Here is a 27,759-nt window from a genome sequence, read left to right on the forward strand (position 1 = left end):
GACTGTATTATACAACTCGTCAAGCAAATATGTTAGTAAGCTCGACAAAGACTAACTTATATGTTTACAGATTGGACAAAATGTACTGCTTTAAAAATAATTATAAATGTTGTGTTTGGCTAACCATGATTGTGACATTTTCACTTACTTCTTTATTTTTGTTGCCTCTGCAATAAAATTTTGCTATGTTTGGAAAACAATTCATCATTGTTGTTCTCGGGTTACTTTAAAGGGACTGTACACCAGATTGGCACCAAAAAATGTTTTTCCTGTAACGCAACTCAGGACAATTATTTAATAGAATGTGTTAAGCTTTGACTCATAATTATAGAGAAAGGACCAAAATGTAAAAAATAGCAGTCCAATGTTGTATATACTGTGCTACGAAGGCTTACTCCAAATGGGTGGACTATTTAAGCTATATACCTAGGTAGACATACCCAGTAATATTTTTAATGGAAAAATACGAAATAACTGCTTAGCTAAAATAAATTGTAAACTATGTGGTACTTCAGTTAATAAGATTCAATGCGTTGTACACATTTACACCAAGTTTATGTCAGTTTTCGACAAAAAAAAATCTGCAAATTGATCATCTTGTGCACAGTTGCTTCCACTAAGGCCTACGTTTTTAATTTTGAGTACAACATTAAACTTTGAACCATGTGTACTGTTTTGAAAACATCTGTTAATGTTATGCTTCGGTTATCTTGAGTGTGTCCTTTTGGCGTATTTGTTATGCAACTGGAATGAAATTTTGACCATGATGTAGTTCTGCAAATAAAAATTAACGATGATATTGCCGGGTGACCTTTTCATCAACTTTTCAAAGCTACAGCATTAAAATGAATACGTTTGGAAAATAAATATCAAGCTTAGATATTTGGTTTGAAGCATTGTCTAATTGTCCTCACCTAAGAGTTTTCAAATTATGCTCCTATATTCAAGTTTGGGTCCCGATGATTTTCTGTGTTTATAAGAGAAAGGACTTAGTTCTATACTTGCAGCAGACCGAACAATGTCACCGTCCATCAGCACTTTCAGTGCTTTGATTAAATATAATTTTAAATACTTCGCCGTCTCTCTTTTACAACTATAACATATCTATCACAAAGTTCGCGAGTAATTTCCCTTCTTATTGGCGACCAAGAGACATTTTTAAAACTAAAACCTCTCAAATATGTCTGCAACTCGTTAGAAAAACGTAATTGGGCTTGAGTCATTTTTTTATTATTTTTAAACGCTTTAGTCAATTTTTGAGCAGAGACAGATCGCAACTACACTTTACAGTCGCTGCGTTGATCGTTTATCGACTGACAGCTACACATGCAAGGATTGGTACTAATACTAATAATAATGTTTTATTGTCTGGGAATATAGTCTTCATATCAGTGTCTTTATTTGAGAAAATGTAAATAAATATGGTATAAATTACACTGGTCTTGCCATTCACCACGACTATTGTACTAATCAACTATGGTTTGAAAATCGGTACTTCTAAATAAATCTGCCATATGTCCATGACTATCTTGCAACCATTCGTTGCTTCAAAATCAGTTATCCAAGGTAGCATAGCTCCATTCTCATCCCAAAAGGAATTAAACATTCTCCTGTTCGAGTCATATGGTGTCAAATTATAACTCATATTAGCGTAAAATAATGGCTGCAAACTTCAATAATAGTGATAATCTAAGGTCGGGTTTTATGCTACTAATGATTTACTAAAAAACAATGACCCTTTGTCTTGGATTTCAAACAATGGTTTATATTATCAACTATCAACTTCTTATACGAATGAGCGGTTATCAAAAAAGAAACGTCTATTGTCATCTTAATCAGATTAAGGTATTGTTTGTCAAGAATGCCACTGTTCATATCCCATCTATTGAAATGAATACTGTCCATAAATGTAGACCCCGTTAAAAATGGCGCTAACCAGACAACCTAAGCATGTGACAATGTTTAGGCAGAGGGCCGTAACTGAGGGAAAGCTCGTGGCCCAATTTATATAATAGCGTAAACAATGCTACATTGAACTGTTGTGTATCTTTTCATAAACAATGCTACATTGAACTGTTGTGTATCTTTTCATAAACAATGCTACAGTGAACTGTTGTGTATCTTTTCATAAACAATGCTACATTGAACTGTTGTGTATCTTTTCATAAACAATGCTACAGTGAACTGTTGTGTATCTTTTCATAAACAATGCTACATTGAACTGTTGTGTATCTTTTCATAAACAATGCTACATTGAACTGTTGTGTATCTTTTCATAAACAATGCTACATTGAACTGTTGTGTATCTTTTCATAAACAATGCTACATTGAACTGTTGTGTATCTTTTCATAAACAATGCAACATTAAACTCTTCTCTCAGTAAACACTGTTACTTTTAAATGTTTATGTTTTGATTTTTAAACAATGCTACATTGACTTGTTTGTGCTTCTCCTCATAAACGATGTTACATTGCACTATTTTCGTTTCTCTTCATAAAAAATGGTACATTGAACTATTTGTATTTCTCATCGTAAACAATGATATATTAAACTGGTTGTGTTTCTGTTCATAAACAATATTACATTGAACAGTTGTGGTCTCTTCATAAATTATGTTACATTGAACAGTTGTGTTTCTCTTCGAATAAATTGTTACATTGAACAGTTGTGTTTCTCTCCGAATAATGTGTTACATTGAACAGTTTGTGTTTCTATTGTTAAATAATGTTACATTGAACAGTTGTGTCTCTCTTCATAAATAATGTTACAATAAACAGTTGTGTTTCTATTCATAAATAATGTTACATTAAACAGTTGTGTTTCTCTTCATAAATAATGTTACATTAAACAGTTGTGTTTCTTTTCGTAAACAATATTGCATTGAACAGTTGTGTTTCTATTCATAAAATAATGTTACATTGAACAGTTGTGTTTCTCTTCATAAATAATGTTACATTGAACAGTTGTGTTTCTATTCATAAATAATGTTACATTGAACTGTTTGTGTTTCTATTCATAAATAATGTTCCATTAAACAGTTGTGTTTCTCTTCATAAATAATGTTACATTGAACTGTTTGTGTTTCTCTTCGAATACATTGCAACATTGAACAATTGTATTTCTATTCATAAATAATGTTACATTAAACAGTTTGTGTGTTGTTTTTCATAAATAATGTTACATTGAACAGTTGTGTTTCTATTCATAAACAATGTTACACTGAACTGTTTGTGTCACTCTGTCGCTGTGTTTATATTGTAAACATGTCCTTACAATTAAATATGATTAAATTTATATTTCTAAATGTTGCATTAACACGATAATAAGTTTTTGTTTGGATAATTAAGATTTTTTTTTATATTTTTCGTTGATAGATATTAATATCCGACAGACACGCGGCACTGAAAGCTGCGCAGTATAATTGTATCTTGCCTCAACTGATGAAAAATTCACATCAAAGTCCGATGCCATAAAATACAACTCCATAGACATTTTTTTGTTTTATTTCAAAGAAACATGTTAATAGCATGCTTATTACAATGCAGTAACTGGTAAAAATGTATCATGCAGCTCGAAGGGTTTTATCAGTGGAAAACCCACTTCATATTGACCTTGTCTTAGCCGCAGAACAATACCTATGGAGATGTTATCCTAAAACGTCATAAGAAACAGAACATAAGTATAAAACTTAATCACACATAAATATATCACAGGTTACTTTGAGTCCGTTCAACTTTTCTTGTTGGTGGCATTTAACGAATGAAAATGTCAACGAATAGTTTATTTCGTCACGCAAGTCTTACTAACGTCTTTCTGACGTCATTGGTGACGTCAGAACTGTCGATTTAGGGTACTAAAAGAAGAGGAAGGAGAACAGAGCGATCACCATGGTGAGGACTGTCGCAACAGCCGATGTAGCTCCGTTAGGCGTGGTTTCTTGTGTACCGCCAGCCTAAAAACGAGAACACAAGTTAATGGAATGTCTAAAGTGATGTTTATTACAACTGTTGACCGGAAGGTCATAGTAGTGTGTAACCGCATAACAACATACAGGTGAGACTCGGTTAACTATTAAATCAAATGGGGTCTTTGACATTGCAATTCTACTATATATTAGGCTTAAATACATCCGTACATTACGATCGGATATAAGTTGATAATTATTATGTAGATATTGATATTGACGTCTTTGAGAATGGCAGTATAGCTGGTAAACACGAGTGAAGACTTTATAGCATCGGTCAACAGGGCTTTGTTGAAGGTTGGCGAATTGCATTGTTATTCAGAACAATACCTAAACTTGATAACTGAAATAATTCATTGAGACAGCTCAAGCTAACCATTTTCATAATTGTAGTTTCATTTTTGATACATCTCATTTATAATCATTCGGAAAAAAAGCGACAAAAGAAAAGAAAACAAATTTTGTCATTTTTTTCAAAATGTTTAGGCAAAGAATCTAGACGATACAGAATACACCATAAACAGTAACAGTAAAACCCGAATCATATCTCATCGTACTGCGTATGGCGTCAGCCGGAGATATTGCACAAGCGGGAGATATTGCGGAAAAGTTGTTCAAATCTTAACCCTGACATGTTTTTTTATATAATAGTATTCATGTGCGGTATAATAACAGATTTATTGACGGGAGAAATGATATACCTGAAAAATAATACCAACAATCGAACGCTATGTTTACGCTCAGAGCTATCATGAGGCAGAGTTTTTATACTTGTGCAGCTGTGAAACTATGGGTTGCCGAATCAGTCGGTGAGCGGTTGGGGGGGGGGAGGGGTAAATTAGTGTCTTTAAATAGTATATATTTATACATATATATCATAAGCTTATGATATTTGACGTCGTCTGCAAAAATCAGTAAAGTTGCTTTGACTTATTTTTGGAAATGCTTTCAAGCAAACATATAATTATACATAAAAACATGTTTAGCAATCTCTGAATGTCACTGTCAACTATGGTCTAAACGTTTTTTTTATGAAAAACTCCCCTACCTGAGTGGTATCCGCGCCCCCTGTGGTCATTGCCGATGCTGCTGATACCGGGGTTGTAACGATGCCGCCTGCAGTACTGGCACTAGCGGTAGTAGCTGCATCTGTAGTTGTTGTTCCAGATTCTGCTCCTCCTGTGTCAAATATAATTTGTAGACAATGTTGTTAGAAGATTAAGCAGAAATTGTATACTCTTTAGAAGTGAGATTCAGTCATCAGCAAATTTTCTGGTTCCGTCTTTGTGGCTGATTTCGTATATTTTAGCCTTTTTTTCCGTGACAGGGCGTATATGCGAAAACCTATAGTGTTCTGTTAGTGTCATTGTGTCTTCGCCCTTACACGAAGGTGAAGAAGCAAAATTAGAGGGCGAAAACGAGAAGCCACGAGGAGAAGACGCGATGGCCCTAACAGAACACCATACGTTTCCGCATGTTCGCCCTAAGTGCCCCCACTTTCGTTCGATCGCTCTTTCACCTTCTTACTTTCGACATTTCGACTCTTGTCGTCCGTTCGAGGCTTTGCTCCTTCGCGAAAGGACTTAAGCAAGATGACCCTAGCAGAACCCACAAAACCGACCCAACTTTTTTGCATTTTTTGCTACGACACTTTAAATGACAGAAATCAGCCAACATAGTATTTTATTCCGTCGCTGTTTCGACAAATGACGAACATTTTTCATTGCTTTTATAAGTAAAAATAATAAATGAGATATTTTTACAAAATTATGAAGTGGTAATTACACATTCAACGATGCCTTGCAAGTGTTTTCATAGTCATGATTCTGGTATAAAAATTATTTTGCTAGTTTTACTTATCAAGATCAAGAGAACCATACATATAAGGTAGATATCTCTGCTTAAAGTAATTTAATGTTCGAGATGTGACGTAGCTCCTTTCATATAATAATAAATTTAATGCAAACATAACAATATCATTTTCTTGAATTGTTGTTTTCTAAATATTGTTAAATTCGTTACGAACTCAGTTTGGTAAGAAAATTTACACTGAAATTCGATACGTTTTTTAATAAATTATGTCTCTGCTGGCAACGGCTAAAGAAGCTAAACATTTGAGAATCAAATAAAATTAAAACAACAGCAACAGTATATTTTTAATGAATAAAACAGCAAGATCGAGTCTTACCCCAGAGAGATATGACCAAAAGGCCGAGTAAGCAGATAGCACACACTTTCATGGTGGATGGTCTCTGGCTGATGTGACCGTAGATGGAAATATTCGACTTCTGGTGATCAGGACTAAGGCTGGCTGTATTAGATTAGAAACACATTGGGTGAATATGACGCGCAGTAATGAGGCCCGTCTTATGTATTTTTTCAAAAACATGTTTATATATTAATTTCTTTTTTTCTTTGTGGTATGTAGCTAGAAATGTAATTGTACATCGATTTAAAAGAAATCTTTGCGTAGAGAAAAAATACTTATGCTATACTTCATGAAACGTCATGTATACCTTGTAAAGACAGGGCCCTCTAATCGCTCGATATTACAATATGTCTGCTAGTATATTAATTAATATTTTACGTTCGACGTCCTTAACTTAGCTAATCCACTAGCTTTGACGTTAAACATCAGGCCTCAATCTTTCGAAACGTTTTTAGTTCCATTTAACAGGATTCAGCTAAGCTCACTATTTTTGTTGTACAATAATTTCATAATATGATCTTTTTTAAGAGTTCTTGTTATACTTTAGATCTTCATAATAATCACAATTAACCATTTTTTATTCATCAAAATTCAATTTAAGCATGTATTTTGGCTAATTGAAATAAGCTTCTTAAGTCTGTTAAGCTTATAATGTTTCGAGAAATTGGGGCCAGGGTGGGGGATCACGTGACTTCAAAGGGGTTTTCACGTGTAACACCACGGGTAAAACCCGATGTAAACAAAGAATTAGTAAATTTATAGCTTTTTTGACAGAAAAGATATGAAAATATTACAGAGCCTAAAAAACACTATACTATTTTCTGCTTCTACACATGGGGAATATTTTACATTTGCTGGTATTTTAATGATGCAATTCTTGACCAAAATTTGCAAAATTTTGTAGAACGCTGCAACGCTGAAATTTCGACAGAATTCCCCTACGTCAGCTGTAAGCGAAACCAATAGTATTATATTGAAAGGATTCAAGTATTTTGTACCCAAGAAATCGAAAATGAACGAAATGGACAAATTACACCACTCTGAGCGAATAACAACACTGTGAACGAATCACGCCACTGTGGATGAATTATGCTACTATAGACGAAAAACACCACTGCGGAGCGAATAACACCACTGCGGAGCGAATAACAACACTGTAAACGAATCACACCACTGTGGACAAATGATGCCACGGTGTACGAATTACGCCACTGTGGACGAATTACGCCACTGTGGACGAATTACACCAATGTGAACGAATAACACCACTGTGGAGCGAATTACACCACTGTGGACCAATTATGCCACGGTGTACGAATTACGCCACTGTGTACGAATTACACAACTCTGGACGAATTACACCAATGTGAACGAATAACACCACTGTGGAGCGAATTACACCACTATGGAGCGAATAAGACCACTGTGGACGAACTACACCACTATAAGCGAATTACAGCACTGTGGGCGAATTATGCCACTGTGTGCGAATTACCCCCTCTGTGGACGAATTATGCCACTGTGTACGAATTACGCCACAGTTTACGAAGTATGCCACTGTGTGTGAAAAACACCACTGTGGACGAACTACACCACTGTTGAGAGAATTACACAACTGTGGACGAACTACACCACTGTAAGCAACTTACATATCTGTGGACGAACTATACCACTGTGGAGCGAATAACACAACTCTGGACGATCTACACCACTGTGTACAAATTACACCACTGTGAACGAATCACGCCACTGTAGACGAATTACGCCACTGTGAATAAAGTATGCCACTGCTGAGCGAATTACACCACTGTGGATCGAATTACACAACTCTGGACGAACTTCACCACTGTGTACAAATTACACTACTGTGGACGAATAACGCCACTGTGGACGAATTACACCACTGTGGACGAAGTATGCCACTGCTGAGCGAATTACACAACTCTGGACTAACTGCACCACTGTGTACAAATAACACTACTGTGGACGAATCACGCAACTGTGGACGAATTACACCACTGTGGACGAAGTATGCCACTGCTGAGCGAATTACACCACTGTGGAGCGAATTACACAACTCTGGACGAACTACACCACTGTGTAAATATTACACCACTATTTACGAATCACGCCACTGTAGACGAATAACACCACTGTGAACGAATAAAACCAATGTGGAGCTAATTACACCACTGTGGAGCTTATTACACAACTATGTACGAATCACGCCACTGAGGACTAATTATGCCGCTGTGGACGAATAACACCACTTTTGACGAATCACGCCACTGTTGGCGAATTATGCCGCTGTGGACGAATAACACCACTTTTGACGAATCACGCCACTGTAGACGAATTACACCACTGTGGACGAAGTATGCCACTGCTGAGCGAATTACACCACTGTGGAGCGAATTACACAACTCTGGACGAACTACACCACTGTGTCAATATTACGCCACTATGTACGAATCACGCCATTGTAGACGAATTACATCACTGCGAATGAATAAAACCAATGTGGAGCTAATTACACCATTGTGGAGCTAATTACACAACTATGTACGAATCACGCCACTGACGGCTAATTATGCCGCTGTGGACGAATAACACCACTTTTGACGAATCACGCCACTGTTGGCGAATTATGCCGCTGTGGACGAATAACACCACTTTTGACGAATCACGCAACTGTAGACGAATTACTCCACTGTGGACGAAGTATGCCACTGCTCTGGACTAACTGCACCACTGTGTACAAATAACACTACTGTGGACGAATCACGCAACTGTGGACGAATTACACCACTGTGGACGAAGTATGCCACTGCTGAGCGAATTAACCACTGTGGAGCGAATTACACAACTCTGGACGAACTACACCACTGTGTAAATATTACACCAATATGTACGAATCACGCCACTGTAGACGAATTACACCACTGTGAACGAATAAAACCAATGTGGAGCTAATTACACCACTGTGGGGCTAATTACACAACTATGTACGAATCACGCCACTGGGGGCTAATTATGCCGCTGTGGACGAATAACACCACTTTTGACGAATCACGCCACTGTTGGCGAATTATGCCGCTGTGGACGAATAACACCATTGTGTACAAATCACGCCACTGTAGACGAATGACACCACTATGATCGAAAAAAACACCACTGTGTAGCTAATTACACCATTTTATACGAATAACACCACTGTGGACTTATAACACTACTGTGGACGACGTATGCCACTGTGGACGAATAACACCACTGTGGACGAAGTATGCCACTTTGGACGAATTACACCACTGTGGACGAACTACGCCAATGTTGACAAATTATGTCACCGTGGACGAATTACCCTACTTTGGACGAATTACGTACACCACTGTGTACGAATCACAACACTGTTGACGAATTACACCACTGTGGAGGAAGTATGCCACTATGGACGAATTACAACACTGTGGACAAATTATACCACTGTTGACTAACTACGCCAATGTTAACAAATTATGCCACCGTGGACGAATTACTCTACCTTGGACGAATTACGCCAATGTGGGCGAAAAATACATTTGTCAATGAAAAATGCCGCTTAAGACGAATAACGCAGATGTGGACGAATTACGCCACTTTGGACGTGGCAACTTTTAACAGACACAGTGCAAGGAAAATCGTGACGGGAAATGATTGTGAAACACAAATGAAATCCAGAGTATGAAAAAGTCGTTCAAATACTCATATGCATCGTATAATTGGTGCTTTGTAACAAACAGAATGCAAAAGTTGACCTCGTTTCATTACTAGGCGCGTTCGTCGTACGGGTTGTGGGTTCGAGCATTTCGAAATACATTAACATAAAACGTATTAAGTGTTAGCAACTGTATAATTCTTTATGTTAGGGCCTCCGATCGGATGTAAAACTATCCTATGAGACGATATTTTCATAGCGATAATGAGTTATGGCCACTTGATGTCAGAGGGTCAACATCGCATGCACTTATTTTGTGCCATAAATTTTACTTTCAGACGCTTTTGGAGTACGCCTTGTTTCGAAATTTTGTATATTACTAAAGTAGAAACGAACCATTTTACAAACACTATGTTCTTTAAAAGGGTAGTTATTTTCTTAATCCGCTTAAAAGTATGTTATACATTTGTAAAGAAGTATTTGCCCCCCCCCCCCCCCCCCCCCCCCCTAAAAAAAGAGAGTAAAAAACGATTTTTAAAACGGTTTTTGTTTTTCCTAAGAAAATATGTGATGCATTTGAAAAAAGGGTATTTCTTTTCTCCTCGGAAGTATTGGTGTGCAACACAACACATTGAAAACTGTATATTTTTAATGTAAATTAAGCAAAAGCTGAAGTTCATGTAAGTAAATTATAATATACAAATAACGACAGTCTTTCATTTTCTTTGAAATTAAGTAATCACTAAAGTCAACACAACTTTTTCTTACAATGTCAAGATTTAATACAATTCTTGATGAGAAAAAGGCAGGAATAACAGGTAAACAAATCATAAATTAAGAACAACCATTTATAAATAATATTTAGCCAATTATATAATATAAAACATCATCACATAGGTGTGCCCTATTTTATTTACAGATGATTGTAATTATGTAGCATTGTCGACTAGTTCAATGTCGACTTATTTTATGTCGACTTATTTAAAATCGATTTATTTTATTTCGACTCGTTTTATGTCGACCTTTTTATGTCGGCTTGATTTATGACGACATATTTCACGTCGGCTTATTTTTTGTCGACTTATTTTATGTCGACTTATTTTATGTCGACTTGTTTCATGTCGACTTGTTTTATATCAACTTAATTTATTATCAATTCTTATTTAAAGACTTTTATGTCGACGAAATATTACATGTAATACAAATTGAATCCACTTGTCTTTTTATCAAATAAAGTCACACGCTTTATGCAGTATTCATTTACAATCTGATTCAAATGTTGAGTTCAACTAGTTTTTTATGTCTACAAATATAATCGGTATAATTCGACCGACATAGTCTTGCGCCAAAATGTCGCGTTATAACTCATCAAGTAAACATTAAACAACCCGACAGATTTTATGTCAGTCACATCATCAGTATATACGATATGCGCTTCCATACTGTTGGGAATAAGATCAGTGTCAATAATCATCACCATGTGCTTCTTCATCCAGCATAGTTAATGCTAAGTTAGAGAACTCTCTTTCAGATGAAGTTGTTTGAGCATCATAAAGTTTTTTGAGGGCCATCGCCTCGTATTTCCCAAACGTCCATTCTGATGACCATTTCTCATCGTGGACACTGTAGTGACCGTTCTCATCAAACATACGCGGGGATGGACAATAGTATTGGTCACTTGTGGCCACGTGACTATCAAATTGCATCCCAATCTCGTCAGAATATACTTGCTTTTCTATTTTGTGAATTTGATTGCATAAAAAACACTCAAATCCTATGAATAATGACGAGTGTGTTAAGCCCTCCTGTTTTTGTGTTTGTTTTAGTCGTTGAAATGGAGACCGATGTTTTCTTTTACAATAGTCTGGCACCCAATCACGGTCCTTAAGTAGCTTTTTCAACTTTGTATTGCTTGTTGGCTGCTCCTTAAACCTCAGATAGTCATTATATAATATATTGTTCTTGTCCAGCAGCTTTACGTACTCTGCAAGGTCCTTGATGTCTTCAAAATCCTCAACCAGAATGGCAGATTTATTTGATGGCAGGTACTCCTGAAATATATAAGAGTGAAGAGTGAAAGTCATTACTTTTATTTGCTAAATTAAAATTACTGAACGAGGTTCTAGCGGCGTAGTAAAATGTAAAGATTTTTGACATTGTAAGCCATCCATATACACGTTGGAAAATGGCCGAGATATTCCGATTGGGCAAAAGTAACAGACTGTTCTCGCAGTACACTTCCTGATCGATTGAAAAAGAATCTTAAAAATCGTCCTTGAATATACTAAACCCCGTAATCTTGCACCATATCTATCTAAGTAAACAAAATAAAGACATTCTCATTACATTTGCTCTTTTTCTGGGAAATCATTGTCAATTCAGCTATGACCCTCGGAGACTTATGCCAGGCAATGTTTGTAAACATATATAATCAAAACAACAATAATATATCCAGTCGAATACTGATGAGGTGTATATCCCATTGGAAAGGCGAACAATGTGGGTTGATGAAAAAAAGCATATAATTAAGGGACAGATAACAACTATTGCTCCTTCTAAATGGTGATTTGATTAAAAGCTACGTGGCCACAAATTACCCCGTGTAAAAGCATAAAAATATCACTATGTTTTATAAGTACCTAAATCATACACATGTTTTATCATTTAAGTCAAACGTGGCAAACACGATCCTGCATACGAAAAACTAAAAAAATCTGGGCTTCAACCTATGTTGTGGGCCTTTAAGAATTATATATCTTGCATAGATTATCTTACTGTAAGATTTTCATGCTAAAACAAAGTTTTAAATCTGCTTAAGACTACATAATATTTGTATTCAATATCACAGTGTGCCATTTTGCCATTCAACTACACTTTCTTCGGTTTGACACGTGACGAACTCTCAACCAATGAAAACGGTAGAAGTATTTATTTAATGCTGATATCTTCTTCCCATAATTATGATGTTTTGTCAGGCCGATTCAGATCATGCAAACTAATGAACCCTGGTACGTTATTGACTTAGGGAAGCCCGAGAAGTGTGTAATCCACTTGACAAAGATTGTTGCAATAAAATTTAAGCCGTTACAAGTACGTGCACATCGTTATAAAATAAATAAAACTTGAGTTATTATTCAAAGTAAATTATATGAGTACAATTGACGTACCAGTAAAACAAAGTCATAAATATAAAAGAACTAACAGAATATTGAAGTGCAAGCGTGACTTGTTTAAATCAAACACTTTCAAGTTAATGACTTTAATAAATTGTAAAAACCCGACTTGTTGGCTGCAATTTGCACTTCAAGCTGCTCACACATTGACAGTTTTGACCTAAGCTTATACCTAATGTTGGTATTAATGCCTTCAATTCAGTCGTATAAGATAATTCACAATATAACAGACCTGATTCGTTGAAAAAACTGCCCTAATTTTATTTGCACTCTTTCTCTGAAACAATAGTTACTGCTATTAAATACAAGGTTAAAATATTGTTATCATTAATTAATATTTCCAAAAAAAATGCATTATTTAGTTAGTACTGTAAGGTTTGTCAGTCAAAATTGTGAAACAACAATTTTGACTGACAAACCTTACAGTAATTACACATATTGGCTTATACATGTGTATGTATTGATTTTGAATAAGAGCGTCACTTTAAAGTGTTAGTTTTAGCTATAAAGCATCAATTTTCGAACGCAAATATGAGAAACTTTTATCTGATCTTTTTTCAGCAGTCTTTTATCACTGGTTTCCAGATATTTACGACATATTGGCTCATTCATAGACAAAAAAATAAAAAAGTTGTCAAAACGGACAATTGTGAGATTGCAGTTTTAAATGCTCTTTTCTATGATCTTTGTCAGCATCTAAATAAGGCATGTAGTCTTCTCTGTAGAAGAATCTGAAATGCTTCTCATCTCAGGTTTTTGTCTGGATAATTCATTAATGTATAGATATAATGTGTCACTAACACATCTTTGTTTTTAATAATTCTTATTTCAATATTTTTAAACAACTGAAAATACTTGTTGATATCTAGAAATAGTTAGAATAACAATGTTATTTATCCATTCTTTCTTTGCACAATTTTCTCTAACGGAAATATAAGCTGACGCCGTGAATTTTGCACCCGCTTAGAAAAAAAACCCGCAGGCAATGATAATTAGCTTTCTTCCTTATCATGTATTGACACTCTGAGCCCCAAATTCTATGGGGACACATCCAAGACGAAGAGTTTCTTCAGTAGACTTAGTTCAAATATCTTAGTAAAAACATTTCCCACCTTCATACCTGGCTGTCACATGCGGCGCCCCAAACACAAGGGGAACGACCCAAGAGAAAACGGCATGCAGCGTTTCTTTGTAAAGTAATCTTCATATACACAGTTCAACATGGCTAATGTGATGAAATACAGATGGGTTTTTTTAAAACATACCCTATCTACATATGCGTCATATTGGGTGACCAAACACCCAAGACGAAGGGGCACCCATAATTGCTCTGTAAAGTGGTCTTCATTAACATAGTGTAATACAATACATACGAGTAAATTACTTACACCCTTTCCTCCCACTTAATACATAGACATTCGGCGCCCCAAACACAATCCGTTCGGACCCTTAACGAAAGGGTCTCCAGAGTATCTCCTTGACGTAGTCTTCACATACATACAGTGGAACCCGTTGGTTCGAATCTGTTTGGCTCGAATTCCTCGTTGGCTCGAACTGGATGTTAAGAACCGATTTCTTTATATTGAAGGTAAAAATTCCCGCTTGACTCGAATTTTCTGAGGCTCGAGGTAAATCCATCGGTCCTTCAGAGTTCGAGCCAATGGGATTCGACTACATTTAAGTAAAATAGTTAAAACTCTCCCATACCATACCTTGACATTTGGTGCCCCAAACACAATGGGTACGGACCCTAAACGAAAGGGTCTCCACAGCTTCTCCGTGACGTAGTCTTCACAAACGTAATTTTCCATGGCCAGCGTGAACTTGTAGCGGGCAGCGAACTGGAAAAACTCCCTTTCATCCAGGGGAGCCATACTGTTCTCAAACCGCAACCTACAACACGTGAAAACAGCTTTAAGCTTGGCAGAATTTCTTTGAAAATGATGTATGGAAAGTTGAACAACAAGCGTTTTGCTGGGCCCGTTATCGCAAACGTCATGGGCCCGTAATCGCAAACGTCATGGGCCCGTAATCGCAAACGTCATGGGCCCGTAATGACAAACACCCGGAGTCTGAATTCAAGAATCAGACTCAGAACAGCGAAATCTTAATTTTGTTGTAATGATGTTGTAACAAGAGTAAATAATGGTCAGAGGTGCTTTGTTATAAATAATCTGTTCTACAACCAGGCACACATCTTTTGTCAAAATGAGTCATAGCATAGATCTTTTGGAACATTTAAGAATCCAGTTTTCTGAGCCTGAGTCTCAAACTCAGAATCAAGGCGTAACTGAATACCTCTCCTGCACGTCATTTATCAATTTGAGCTTACTTAAAGCTGCACTCTCACAGATTGAACGTTTTGAATTTTTTTTTCCTTTTTTTTGTCTTGGAATCAATTTATGCGAAAATGCATGAACACCAGTTATATAAGACTACTGACAAAAAATTAGATCGCAGATATTTATATTTAATATTTATATTGATGTTTTATGCATTTTCTTAAACATTTGGAACGCTTTAAGCCATAAAACATTAATTTTCGAACGGAAATATGAAAATCTGAGATCTGATCTTCTGTCAGCAGTCTTCTTTCACTGGTTTGCAGATATTTACGCAATAATTTCCTCATTCCAAGACAAAAAAATAAAAAAAAGTTGTAAAAACGGTAAATCTGTGAGAGTGCTGCTTTAATATAAAACATGGAATGTTCGTCATAGTCTTTAAATATTGGAGAAAATGTTCAATACTAAGCTCACATCTTAGAGTTTTGGAAATGGATTCTGCAGACGGATGTTTAAGTTGAATCAAAATGATATCAATGTATCTTCATATAGTTTGTTTTACTTTGGAGCTGCACTCCCACATATTGAAAGATTTGAACCTTTTATTTTTTCCGTCTCCGAATAAGCTGATTTTGGCATTAGTGTCTTCAATTCAGTCATATAAGATAACTTAGAAAAGATCTTAATTGTGTAAATTAAATTGCCGAAAAAATCATTTTTCTTAATGCGATAGTAACGCTAAAAGACATTAAACATCAATTTTCGAACGTAAATATGAAAACTGCGACCTTCTCTTTTGTCAGCAGGAATATATCACCGGTTTAAAGATATTTACGCAAACATTGGCTCATTCCAAGAAAAAGTATAAAAAAAGATGTAAAAACATTTAATCAGTGAGAGCGCAGCTTTAATGTTTACTGTTTGACCTAGTACCTTTTAGGCATATCTTTGTTGTGTCCACAGGCGCCGTATGAATCTACTGGAATGTATTTTTTTAACAGCTCAACAAAGGTATCCCTGTCAGAGGGAACATCACAGTCGCTTTGTAAATACAAAATTGGCGCCAAACCGGATTTCCGGAGTCTATTTTTATCAACCAATGGCAATAAGAATTCTTTGTCCTGTAGCCAATCGGGACACTGTAGCCATTGCGTTGCGATTGGATAATCAGATCGTTGATTGTATGATGATGTAAAGTTGAAATATGTCAATGTGGGCTCGTGTGACAGGATGTAAGCGTTCCGAGGCGATTCCTCGTGCAATAAAGCCCATAGATGGTTTTGTTTCCTGGGGAATGGCAACCCATATGGCTTGAAGTGGGATCCGTAGAATATAAACATCTGAAATATATATTTGAATTTATAAGAAATTTAACATATGGTTTAATCATTTATAAATAAATCAACAACAAAATCAAAAAGCTTAAGTCGGCCTGCAATGTAATATGTGTGGAACAGAATGAAACAAACTCGAAAGGCTAAAAAGAAATCTTAGAATTTCAGTTAATACTAATTTAATTAAGCTTGATTATTGAGATCACTCTGGAATGAGTTTCCAAAGTAGAACCCAGTACTCCAGGTGTCCTTGTATGAAGGCACAGAGAAGGTACCACTAATCGGGTAACCAATAAGCTCTTGGTGAGAGACGGATAACCCTCTACCACTAGACCTCTGTCGCCCTCTTGTAATTTTGAAATGCATGTTTTGAATCAGTGGTTTGTGCAAATGCTATGAAACCTAAATACTGAGATTCCTGTAAATTATTTTCACTCGTAATGTTTACGTTTATAAAAAATATGGTTCACTAAATAACGGGTTTAGAAACTAGCTAACTATTTCTAAAATGTGCAAGTAGATGTAAGGGGCGGATTCAGGGCTTAACACATTCGCCCCTCCCTCATAACCGAAATTTAAATGATTTAAAATCTTGGCAGGGGATTTGAGATTACTTCCCTAAAACACTTTAAAATCCTTTTCTCCGATATCAGCATAAAAAATAATCTTGGACGATTTTAGGGGCGCACACGCCGGGTGCGTCCCAACCCAAATCAGTTAAAACACTTTCATAGACATATTCTACATATTTTACAAGGGTACGCACCGATTTGTCTCTCTTACGCTTTATACATTTACAACCTTTGTCAAAATGTTAACCTTATTGAACCAGCAATGGTCAAGTATAAACAAACAATCACTAGCCAGCTAATGACACCCGTTTCTAAATGAAGATGCTATTAACCCGTTAGAGATTTATGGCTACTTATAATCGCCTTTTCTTTTCACCAAATTGATAAACTTCTAGTGAAGGACATCATAACTTGTGGGAACTACTTCGTTCTTTGATGTTTTGAAAGGAAAAATGTAAATCTTTCAAATATTTTTGATGAGATTAAGTACTTTCTTATATGGACTGGAGTATTACAGCCTTAGAATTAAAACAAATGCAATATGTTTAATTCACATCGAGGTATGAAATCAAGTCTGGCGAAAGGTTAAGTGTTCTTGAATTATGGACAAAACCCTTGTCCTCTTATGGTTAAGGTTAAGTCATTTTTAATAATATACCATACACTTGTGCCCATATCATTTCTTAAAGACCTAGTGAAAAGGCCTAGGTTAAGCCTTCTATAAGTGACCCCACGACCACCCAACAAACTGTGTACACTACACAGCCTCTGTTTGTTGATCTTAATCTACTTGGATTTTGGATTGATCCCTCTTATCAGATCTCCAATATGAGTATCCAGCAGTGCGGTTTTGGAAGTTCTATTATAGAAATGGACCCTAAATGGCCCTGAGCCAATAGCGAAACACAGGAAATTGCTCCCTACTGTAAACAAGGCCTTTAAGGAATGTTTGGCATGACAATCTCCTGCTGTGCATCTCCTACTTATTGCACTGATGTCACAGAAGGGGCCAAATTTCTGTTAATTTGTTTATTGGCTCAGGGGGGGGGGGGGTCACTTATAGAAGGATTAAACGAGGCTTTAAGGTTAAGTAAACTTTGATAATGGACCATACCCTTGTGTCCATATGGTTTTGTAGTGTTCGGTTGTTGGTTACACGGCACGTGATCTGTCCACATTGCCGGAAGTCGTCCACACTTGTATACACGGAGTCCCACCAGAGCATTATTGGAACTTCCGGTGGCCTTGGTCTGAGTGTCGTCTGCTTCGCCGTCTTTAAAACTGTTGCTGATTTTTGGGGAACCAACGGCACCCGACGTATAGTCTGTTTTGCATGTTTATTGTGATTTCCTGGCAATATTTTAAAGATATGCATTATATGCTACAAGTCGTCAGATTATAGTGAAATTTGATTTACGTTAATTAAAAAATTAAACTCCATGAAGTATTGGCATTAGCTGAAAGGAATTTTTCGCTGGATAAGATAATTTAATAAAGATCATTAAAATAGACTCTCGTTATCATTTTGAGATATGTTCTTAATTTAAAGTTCAGCTTAAAGCAAATGTAAATTGCTTGTTAAACGGTAACCTGGGGTTATGCTTTACTAACAATCTTAAGCCTGACTGAAGGGGCAAAGCTGAAAATCTTCATTTCATTGTAACTATTTTTCAAGTTGAGTTTTGATGATGGAAGTTCATCAGTATTCAATATTGAAAAATTCTTCATATTCCTTTTTTTAAACGAATATAATTTAATAAAGGTGCTTTCTGAGTCTAAGTCTAGACACAAACTTTAGACTGTTCGTAATCATGGCCGCAGTATATCGTTTTCTTTACATGTACATTCTCTACTCATACATTTTCAAATGATACAAATATTAAGCTACAGTCGAAACCCATTGGCTCGATATTCCTGGAAACGGCGAACAATGTTCGAGCCTCGTAAATATCGAGCCAAGCGGGAATGTTTACAAAGAATAAAACAAAATCAGTCCTCTACATCCAGTTCGAGCCAACGAGGAATTGAGCCCAACGGGCTTCGACTGTAATTATGATAGTTATTTGCGAATCATTAAGAAAATTGCATTTTGGCATGTGTAGCTATAATTATGTGCGTATTGCACAATATAATTGAAATATGTTGTTACAAACTAATTCTTTTTTAAACACCAGCGCTGGTATTCATAAAACATCTTAAGTCATTTCTTAAAATTTTCAAAATTAATTTAAAAGAAAAATGTATTTTTTTTCCATAAAAGTATGTATTTTCATTAAAGGTAATGACAATGGAGGAATTCAGAAATCATTTAGCTATTATATCATATGATAAGAAAAATACTAAACTTGACTAAGTTAGGAAATCACTTTAGATGTTTTATGAATAAGACCTAGGGCCTTTTTTTACAAACAAACTTAAGTCGAATAACCACTGTCTTAAGTATTCTGTCCGGCCACCTGAGTAGATTGGTATAATTAGTATCTTCCATGGCCGAGCGTGTAAGATAGGTTCATCCTAACCCGAGAGTAGGGTGTTCTGCGCAAAAAGGTTTACCCTGCGCGAGGGTTGGGATGGGCCTATATTTCACGAGCGGCCATGGTAATGCTTTTCTCCCATCTCTACCATGGCCGTCGTGTAACATACGCTCATTCAAACCTTCGCGCAGGGCGTTCTGTGAAAATTTTGTCAAAACTCCCTTCGCTCGGGTTGGGATGTTAAGAGATATTTCTGTTTACCTCCGGCGAGGGAACATTTACTGGCCTTTAGACGTTTTCGTTGGTAATAAACTAGTTTTGTTTTTTTTATTGGTTTCACGAATTGTGGATTTGTTGTGACAGTTTCAAATAAATGTAAACCAGTTTTATCGTTTGCTTAACAAAAAAAACCCAGACTGTTTTTTGAAACTATCGAAATTCCCCCAGAAGGCGGTTTCGTCGGTTCGTTCCATCCGAAAATAGCTACTTTAAAAAAAAAAACATGGCCGACAGTGATCCAACACGTGTATTGAACATCATGTAGATAAACCAGGCAAACCACCGTCTGCAGTATCATTATTATGAAGAAATTCGAAAATAATTGCTTCGTGCAGAAGCCTCATTATGTTGCTGAAGCTGTTCAGAAAACCATGCATTTACAACATAAAGCAAAACTTTCGACACAGGTTTCTTATCCGCTGAAACTCTTGATACCAAAACTAAAACTATTTTGGTATCAACAAAACGCCCTCAGTAATGAAACTTGACCCTGATAGTCATACAAAGGGAGATAAATGCAATATATACTCACGGTAAATTACGAAGAGTTGAGAGGCGATACCGACTAAAACTACAACAATCACGCATTTCTTACAGTATCTGAAAGAAAAAAAAGAAGGATTAATTTCGTTTAGTTAGCAACGACTGTTAAAGAAGTTATTACATCAGTATCTTTATCACTTTCGTTGGTAACAGGGTAAGGCGAGGGTGTGGTCTTACGTTGCGGGGGCAACCTAAGTACCCTGAGGCAGATGTGGGTCTTATAAGTTACCATGAGGTAAACCAACAATTTGACGTCAGAGTTTTTTCCTATAAACAATACGGCTGTTCATATTACTTATATTATAATTTGGGGTAAAGAATAATCTGACATGATGTAAAAAAATATTATTTTAAGGTAAGCCCTCCAGTTATAGAGTGCAAATATGTGTTAGTGCATTTTAAATATAAACATCGATATTTTTTTTATTTTTTAAATTATACTGATTGATCATTTTATCATTTTGCAAATATGTGCAATATGCGTAATTGCATTTTAGATATAAACATCGATATTATTTCTATTTTTAATTCATATTGATTGACCATTATATAATTTTTACATGGTGGATAACATGTTTGAATTACACCATAATGACGCTATTATATATCCAAGGGATGCAATAAAACCAAAAATTTACTATGCACATATAGCAAAAAAGCTCTCGGTGAAAACTTTAAAGATATTTAAACTTAATGCTTTCAAATTTACAAGTAAGATTTCTTTGTATTTATGATGGATTGCTTACCTTGAAATTTAATATAAGAACTATTTCTGCATACCAATAAACATAGAAGAGAATTAAGAATAGAATATAGAACAGAATATAGAAAAATAACATAACATAATATAGAATAGAACATAGACTTGAATAAAGAATATAACATAGATAATTACGTATATATAAAAGAACACAGAACGGAATAAAGAACAAAACATTGAAAACAATAAAGAAAAGACAATATAACAAAATATAGTTTAGAACACAACAGAATAAAGGATAGAACATAATATATAACAGAACATATAACATAAGATTGAATAGAAGACAACATATATTATAAAAAAGAACTTATAACAGAATGCAGAATTCAACCGAATAAAACATAATTTAGAATAAAACATAGAACAAAATATATATTCAGAATATAACAGGACTGCTCAATACGGAATGTATTACACGAGTTTTCTGAAATTGATAAAAAGAGCCTAGCCTTAGTTTTTATCAGTTCTAGTACACGACTTTAAAGGTATAACATCTTGTTATATGCATAAAGAAAACCGAAAAAGCATATGATTTGTGTATAGATAAAAAATAATTAGCGATATTCTATTTATTCTTTATTTATATTTTTTTTGTGGAGAGTTAACTAGAGAATTCATGGCCACGTAGATATTAATAGAAAAAAAAACATTTAAAAAGGCTTTTATTTTTATCTAGACTTTTTGTCAATAATAAATTATAAATTGAATGACCACGAATGTGAAAATCTATTTATACCATTAAAACTAATTTGATGAATACATTAACGTCGCTATATGGCGCGCACATTTCAACGCTATTCAATTAAGAAATGTTATTACACCAGTTATATGTCAAATATAGAAATCTGAAATATTAGTATATTCATTGAATTTTATCGTCAGAATTCGTGGCTGAATAACAAAGTGTGCAATAGGAAAAAACAAATCACTGGCCCAGATGCGTACATAGGCATACTCTAGTCCGCCCGGGCGTACAAATCAATTTTGGTTTTCCGACATCAGGAATAACATTTGAAGGCTTTCAAGGGCCTATATTAACATGTATAATTATACTGATTAAAGTTTGTGGTAATTACACGAAACGTTGGCGTTTTTTTTATCATGATAATGCTTAAAAATGTTCGTTTATAACTCTTCTACAAATATGTATACGTGAGGGGACTGACCCTTTTCGGCCCCACCCCAATAACATATTGAGACCAAACTAATGAAATACCTTATTGAATACGGGCGTACGGCTCCAAATGAACATAGTACGTCCTTGACTGCAAATTGTATCAACTAATTGACTGTTACAGATTTAGTTCCTAACTGACAGATGCCATACTCATGCCATTAGATTGGTTTCTAGAACTGATTCCAGAGAAGTTGGATTTCCAGAGAGCACGGCAGTGCGGCCAGGGAGGTGTAAATTGTTTCCACATTCTGGTGAAATCTACCAGACCTTGCTTATAGCCTGGTCGCAGTCGTGTTGTGTTCACCCGTGGTCACTCTATATTCAAATCATTGTTAAGCGCCTTCCACAGTACAAATGTCATTTTTTTCATTTGTTAATTAGTTTTGGGTGTATGTTTTTCAGCCTGAAAAGATTGTACCTCAAAACTAAATATAACATGTGTCATAGGGTGTGACTTTTATACTTCAATAAAAGTGTTACAAATATATTTATTCGCATTTTGTTAAAATACCCTAATTCTCATTTATTACTCAGCCACGTAAATTATCAGGTTTGGTAACTTTTACATATAGTGTAGTGTAGTTTGTTGAATATCGAGTAATAGTATATATTAACCTAAAACTAATACGTCAGTGTTTTAGATTAACCAATCAACTTATTGCTACTTTCACTTTTAAGTCAACAAATCTACACGTTCAACGCCATTTTTATACGATGCTTTTCTATCCAATTTATGCAGCTACTTATTTAGAATACTGCAGGTAATTCATTTAATCCCGTTATTATAATCTGTTATCTTTGTATTGATCTATAGTGTTATAGGTTTTTGTATGTCGTGAGATATTTACATTGTTTCAATGTATTGTTTAATGATCGCGCCATTGTTTATCTGAGACTTTTAAAACGTTTTTATTTTTGGCCATCTGCATTTTTGACGGCCACTTGTTATCTGTTTTGGGATTCAATGAAGACATATGACCGGTGGGATGCCCGGGTAAAAGCTTGGTGCGACAATGGCAATATTGTTCTTGCGCATGATGGAAGCAAGCACTTCTTGATTATGGAATGGCTTATCAGTAAATTGTTGAATTTAATTGATTGAAGCTAACACGTTTTGTTAATGGAATGGCGGGTCAGTTAGTTGACCAGTCGCATCTATGTTTGGCCTATCGAATAACATATTCAGACCTACCAACCTTTTATAAAGATAAAATTAACCTATATTTTTGAAACAAATTGCCATCAACTGCTCAAATGATATTTCCTATTACTTTAGGTATCAATAAAGTTATCTTTCTACCAATTAGCCATACCCTTTGACCGATCGCAATTAATATATGCATCAAATAAAATTTATCAATGATCAACTTTCTTTATTATTAAATTGTATAAATTGTGTGAGCTGTTAAAACGAAATAAACTTTGTTCTATTCTGATCATAGAGCTATTACTACAACTTCTTGATGAGGCGCATCAGTTCATTCATTGGATAATGCAACAACCTTTTATCATTTATTCATTAGAAATATACGTTATTATTGGTAACTGCTTGTATGATTGACAACTGGCATTCGGGATATAGTTCGACCATAAGTTTATGGTGCGTTTTATCTCATTCTATATATCGGCTCGTATCAACGTTAATTCTCCTGTTAGAGTCAGCATTTGGCTCTATGCAACCCTAAAGCACAAACTCCACGTAGTGTAAAATCCCTACCAGTACCAGTACAGTAATCACTGTCACCATGCAAATCACAAGACCATGATAATGATATCACGTGATACTCATATAAAGAATGGAATATATCTTTGATTTTGTTTTGTTTTCGTATTTCAACCTCAAATTACCCCAAATAATTGAAACGATAGAAAAAAATAAGAACAAAAAGAAGAAAACACGTTTAAAAAGTTCATGTAGCTGAAATCCAGCTTTACTCGCTCATAGTGGCAGAAAACTATTTTGCTTTTCAGGGGAGATCACTGCGTAGGAGACTGCCAGAAGACATTTTACTAAATGCGCAAATGAAACGAGACGAATTTCTAAGCAAGACATCAAAAACGCGGCTGAAAACACAAACAAAACGAGACGGTTTTCTTTGCAAGACACCAAAGACGCGGCTGAAAATACAAACAAAGCGAGACGGTTTTCTTTGCAAGGCACCAAAGACGCGGCTGAAAACACAAACAAAACGAACGATTTTCTATGCAAGGCACCAAAGACGCGGCTGAAAAGATTTTAGTGTGAATACGTACTTATAATAATTCGAATCAGAGTAAACATTAGTTTAAATGTCCTCATACGAGATGAAAATATGCAGAAGTGAAATGGATTGACATACCCCGGTAAAATTTATTAAATCAAGAGAACGCCATGTTTTTAAAAAAACATGTTTAAGATTAAAAAACATGTGTATCGCCAAATAACTGAATTTCAGCCAATAAGTCATTTGGCACTTAATGTCTGCGGAACAATTAAGGAGATATTTATTTGTGAAAAGTGTTCCACACACGTGAGGTCTATGTCAAGGTGCGTAATCGCCTTATTTGAGTTTATAAATGTCTGCTTAATTTATAAATCCGAACATTGCGATAAGCCAATGACTTGTACACTGTGTTTATCATCGTTAAAAGTAACGACATGTATGCGCGTGCATATATAAAGCGATTTTCAAGCATACTACTTTCCCTTGTCAAAAGGAAATAAACACTAAGTCTGACCAGCGACCAGTCTAAATCAAAAGGCATTGAATAAGTTTGTGTTTTCTTTCGTTATAAAGGTATGACGTCACCATTACGTCATATGTACTTCCGTTGTGTGGAAAATTCTCAATAAAAAATAATGTTTTCATGACTGATAGACATGTTTTCACATGCTCAATAGACTGTAAATAAAAAATATCCTTATTCCTGAAACTTTTATACCTTAAGTATCTATTATTGCTTGATTTATCATTTAGAATAGAGATTTAAGCATAAACTGCGGCCCTATAGTTGAAAGGTAATTTTGGGAGAACTGTCATGGCGGACTGTGGAATTTTGAGAGTTTGTTTTTCAAGTGGAGAGATTTTTCTTAGGAATAACTTGACCCCCCTTTTTATTGGCTTAAAAGGTAATTTAAAGCTTGTACTCTAAGAATATATATGTTTATCATAGTCTGCATTCGCTCGAAATGCCTTAAAATGTTGTCTAAAATTAATCATTTCACATTGAATTATAGAGGAAATGACAATGGTGGTGTGTAACCTAAAAAGGGGGTTTCAACCGCCCGTTATAGGCTAACGTTTCTTTGAACACTTATTTTATATCCGTGTTTTAACAATGTCCGGACATAAAAACGGATTCTTTACAATATATGTTAAGAAAAGTTGAAACAAATTTGTTATTGATAAGTATACACTTTTAGTTATCCATAAACCCTTGTTAATCGACATTTTGTACATGCATGAGCCGCATCTAATGAACTGCATTTGTTTATATTAAAGGGATACCACATACGTATTCTAATAAATAGGTTTAAAATAAAACTACAGTCGAAACCCGTTGGCTCGACCTCGCTTGGCTCGATTTCTTCGCTGGCTTGAATTGGCTGTAAAGGACCGATTCCTTTTCACAGAAGGTTAGCATTCCCGGGTGGGTCGAATTTCCCGAGGCTCGAGTAATTTGTGCCGATCCCTGGGAATTCGAGCCAAGGGTTTCGACTGTGAATTATTCATGAAAACCGTCTATGGCTACCAAGCTAACTAGATGTTTCTCTGAAATTTCTCTGAAATTTTAAAAATGCCTAGTACTTGTTGGCGGAAATTTTTATTGTTGAAAAATAAAAGAAAAACACAGATTGTTTCTCAACATTTACATCAAAACAAATTAAATATGTACATACTCGTCTGCGTATTCTCCGCCAGAAAAAAATCCTACGACATATAGAAAAGGGATGAAACCTCCCGCTAGCTTCGCGTTGTGCTTATGCACGGCGACTAACATAAGACATTAAACAGTGGGCTGGGTATCTTTCCATGATTTCAACCAGAACGCATTTTTACAGTATCTGCCAATGATACCGTTTATTCTTGTTATTGTATGCCGATTATTATTTCGCCGTAAATTATATCTCTAAATAAATTGATCTTATGGATAATACAGTTTCAGATGTATTGGAATAAAAATAAAAATGTTATGAACAATTTACACGAACTTCGCGATCACCCCTCGTATCTTTCGAAAAGATAGAAGAATCCTTTTGCCAGGCTACGTCTAAACCAGATGCCTTCCTATCGCGTCTTATCTTAACAGTGTTACTGAGAACTGACAGAATTCCTGATATTTTTCCCGAAATTATATTTTTATCCCAAAACCTTCGTCTTATTATATTTCAACTGATGTTTTCATTTGGAAAACTATTAGAATTTAACAGTGTGTTATTGTTTTAAAAAGCGTTCCTCTATGTTTTTGTTTTTGTTTTGTTTTTAATTTGCAATTTTGCTGAAAACTTCCATGATAAAAATGCTTAAAAATAGCCAAAGATTGACGGAATTCCGACTAATCAAAATGTTGTTTGTAAACAAAATGAGAATGATCCGTACAAAAAAAATATATAATACTTCTAATAATATAAAGCGTATTTTAAACAATGATAAAATTAAACGTTACTCAACTAATAATAAACAAAATGTACGTTTACCTAAATCGTGGCATTTTGTATCCAGATGCGTTAATCGTCCATATATCCGTATGTTTTGATTTTTTATCCCAGAACTCCCGGAGTTCCAAAACAAACTTTCTCGTCTGTGCAATCAATCAAGCGCGCGCATTTGCATGCGACAGAAAGTAGCGGGCTTTTGGCAGACGATAAACTATCAAGCATGTGATTATTCGAGGAAAGAACAAAAAAAAGCGAAGTAAAATCCATTATCTCCAAGATGATTTTATAATGAAGTTTTATGGAGAATTAATAAGTCTGGTATTTTTATTCGGCGAAAACTCAAAACTTATATATTACTCGATCGATTTTTTTTAATAGTGACGGTTGAAGAGTACGCCTTAGCCGCTAATTTTCACGTGCATCGCGCTTCGCTATTGTTTGCTGTAATGAGGACTTCTTTTTTCTAGAAGTGAATTTAGAATTAGTCAAAAACGAGTTTCGAGTAGAAAAGGCAAGAATTGAGTTTGAAAAATTCCGGTTCCAGTTGTTAAAAGCTAGCTTCGAGTTAAAAAACTGACTTTTGCTCAGTGACCACTACAAATTCAAAAAAAATAAGTCCATGGGTTGGAGTTATCCCTTGACACGTTGTTTA

At 35.3% G+C, this 27,759-nt stretch overlaps 1 protein-coding gene across 2 annotated transcripts; it reads right to left on the bottom strand.

Annotated features, from left to right (window-relative positions):
- Nucleotides 1-10,581: 10,581 nt before the first annotated feature.
- Nucleotides 10,582-27,481, bottom strand: LOC128220183 (alpha-(1,3)-fucosyltransferase 10-like). 2 transcript variants are annotated; one of them, XM_052928464.1, is made up of 6 exons: nucleotides 27,147-27,481; nucleotides 20,518-20,585; nucleotides 18,347-18,582; nucleotides 16,260-16,666; nucleotides 14,754-14,934; nucleotides 10,582-11,919 (listed from the first exon to the last, which is right to left on the bottom strand). In XM_052928464.1, the coding sequence occupies exons 1-6, from the start codon at nucleotides 27,158-27,160 to the stop codon at nucleotides 11,332-11,334; spliced, it is 1,494 nt and encodes a 497-aa protein (XP_052784424.1). In that variant the 5' UTR covers nucleotides 27,161-27,481; the 3' UTR covers nucleotides 10,582-11,331. The 2 variants fall into 2 exon arrangements, with proteins under 2 accessions (XP_052784424.1, XP_052784432.1); XM_052928472.1 differs by lacking the exon at nucleotides 27,147-27,481 and having other exon boundaries at nucleotides 18,347-18,556; nucleotides 20,518-20,582.
- Nucleotides 27,482-27,759: the final 278 nt, after the last annotated feature.

Source organism: Mya arenaria, chromosome 2, assembly GCF_026914265.1.
Source record: "Mya arenaria isolate MELC-2E11 chromosome 2, ASM2691426v1".
NCBI lineage: Eukaryota > Metazoa > Mollusca > Bivalvia > Myida > Myidae > Mya > Mya arenaria.

Coding starts and splice junctions, on each gene's coding strand:
- LOC128220183 (XM_052928464.1), bottom strand. Junction 18,583..20,517: donor TCAACTCTTCGTAATTTACC/GTGAGTATATAT, acceptor AAATATTGCCAG/GAAATCACAATAAACATGCA. Junction 11,920..14,753: donor TTGGGGCACCAAATGTCAAG/GTATGGTATGGG, acceptor TATATATTTCAG/GAGTACCTGCCATCAAATAA.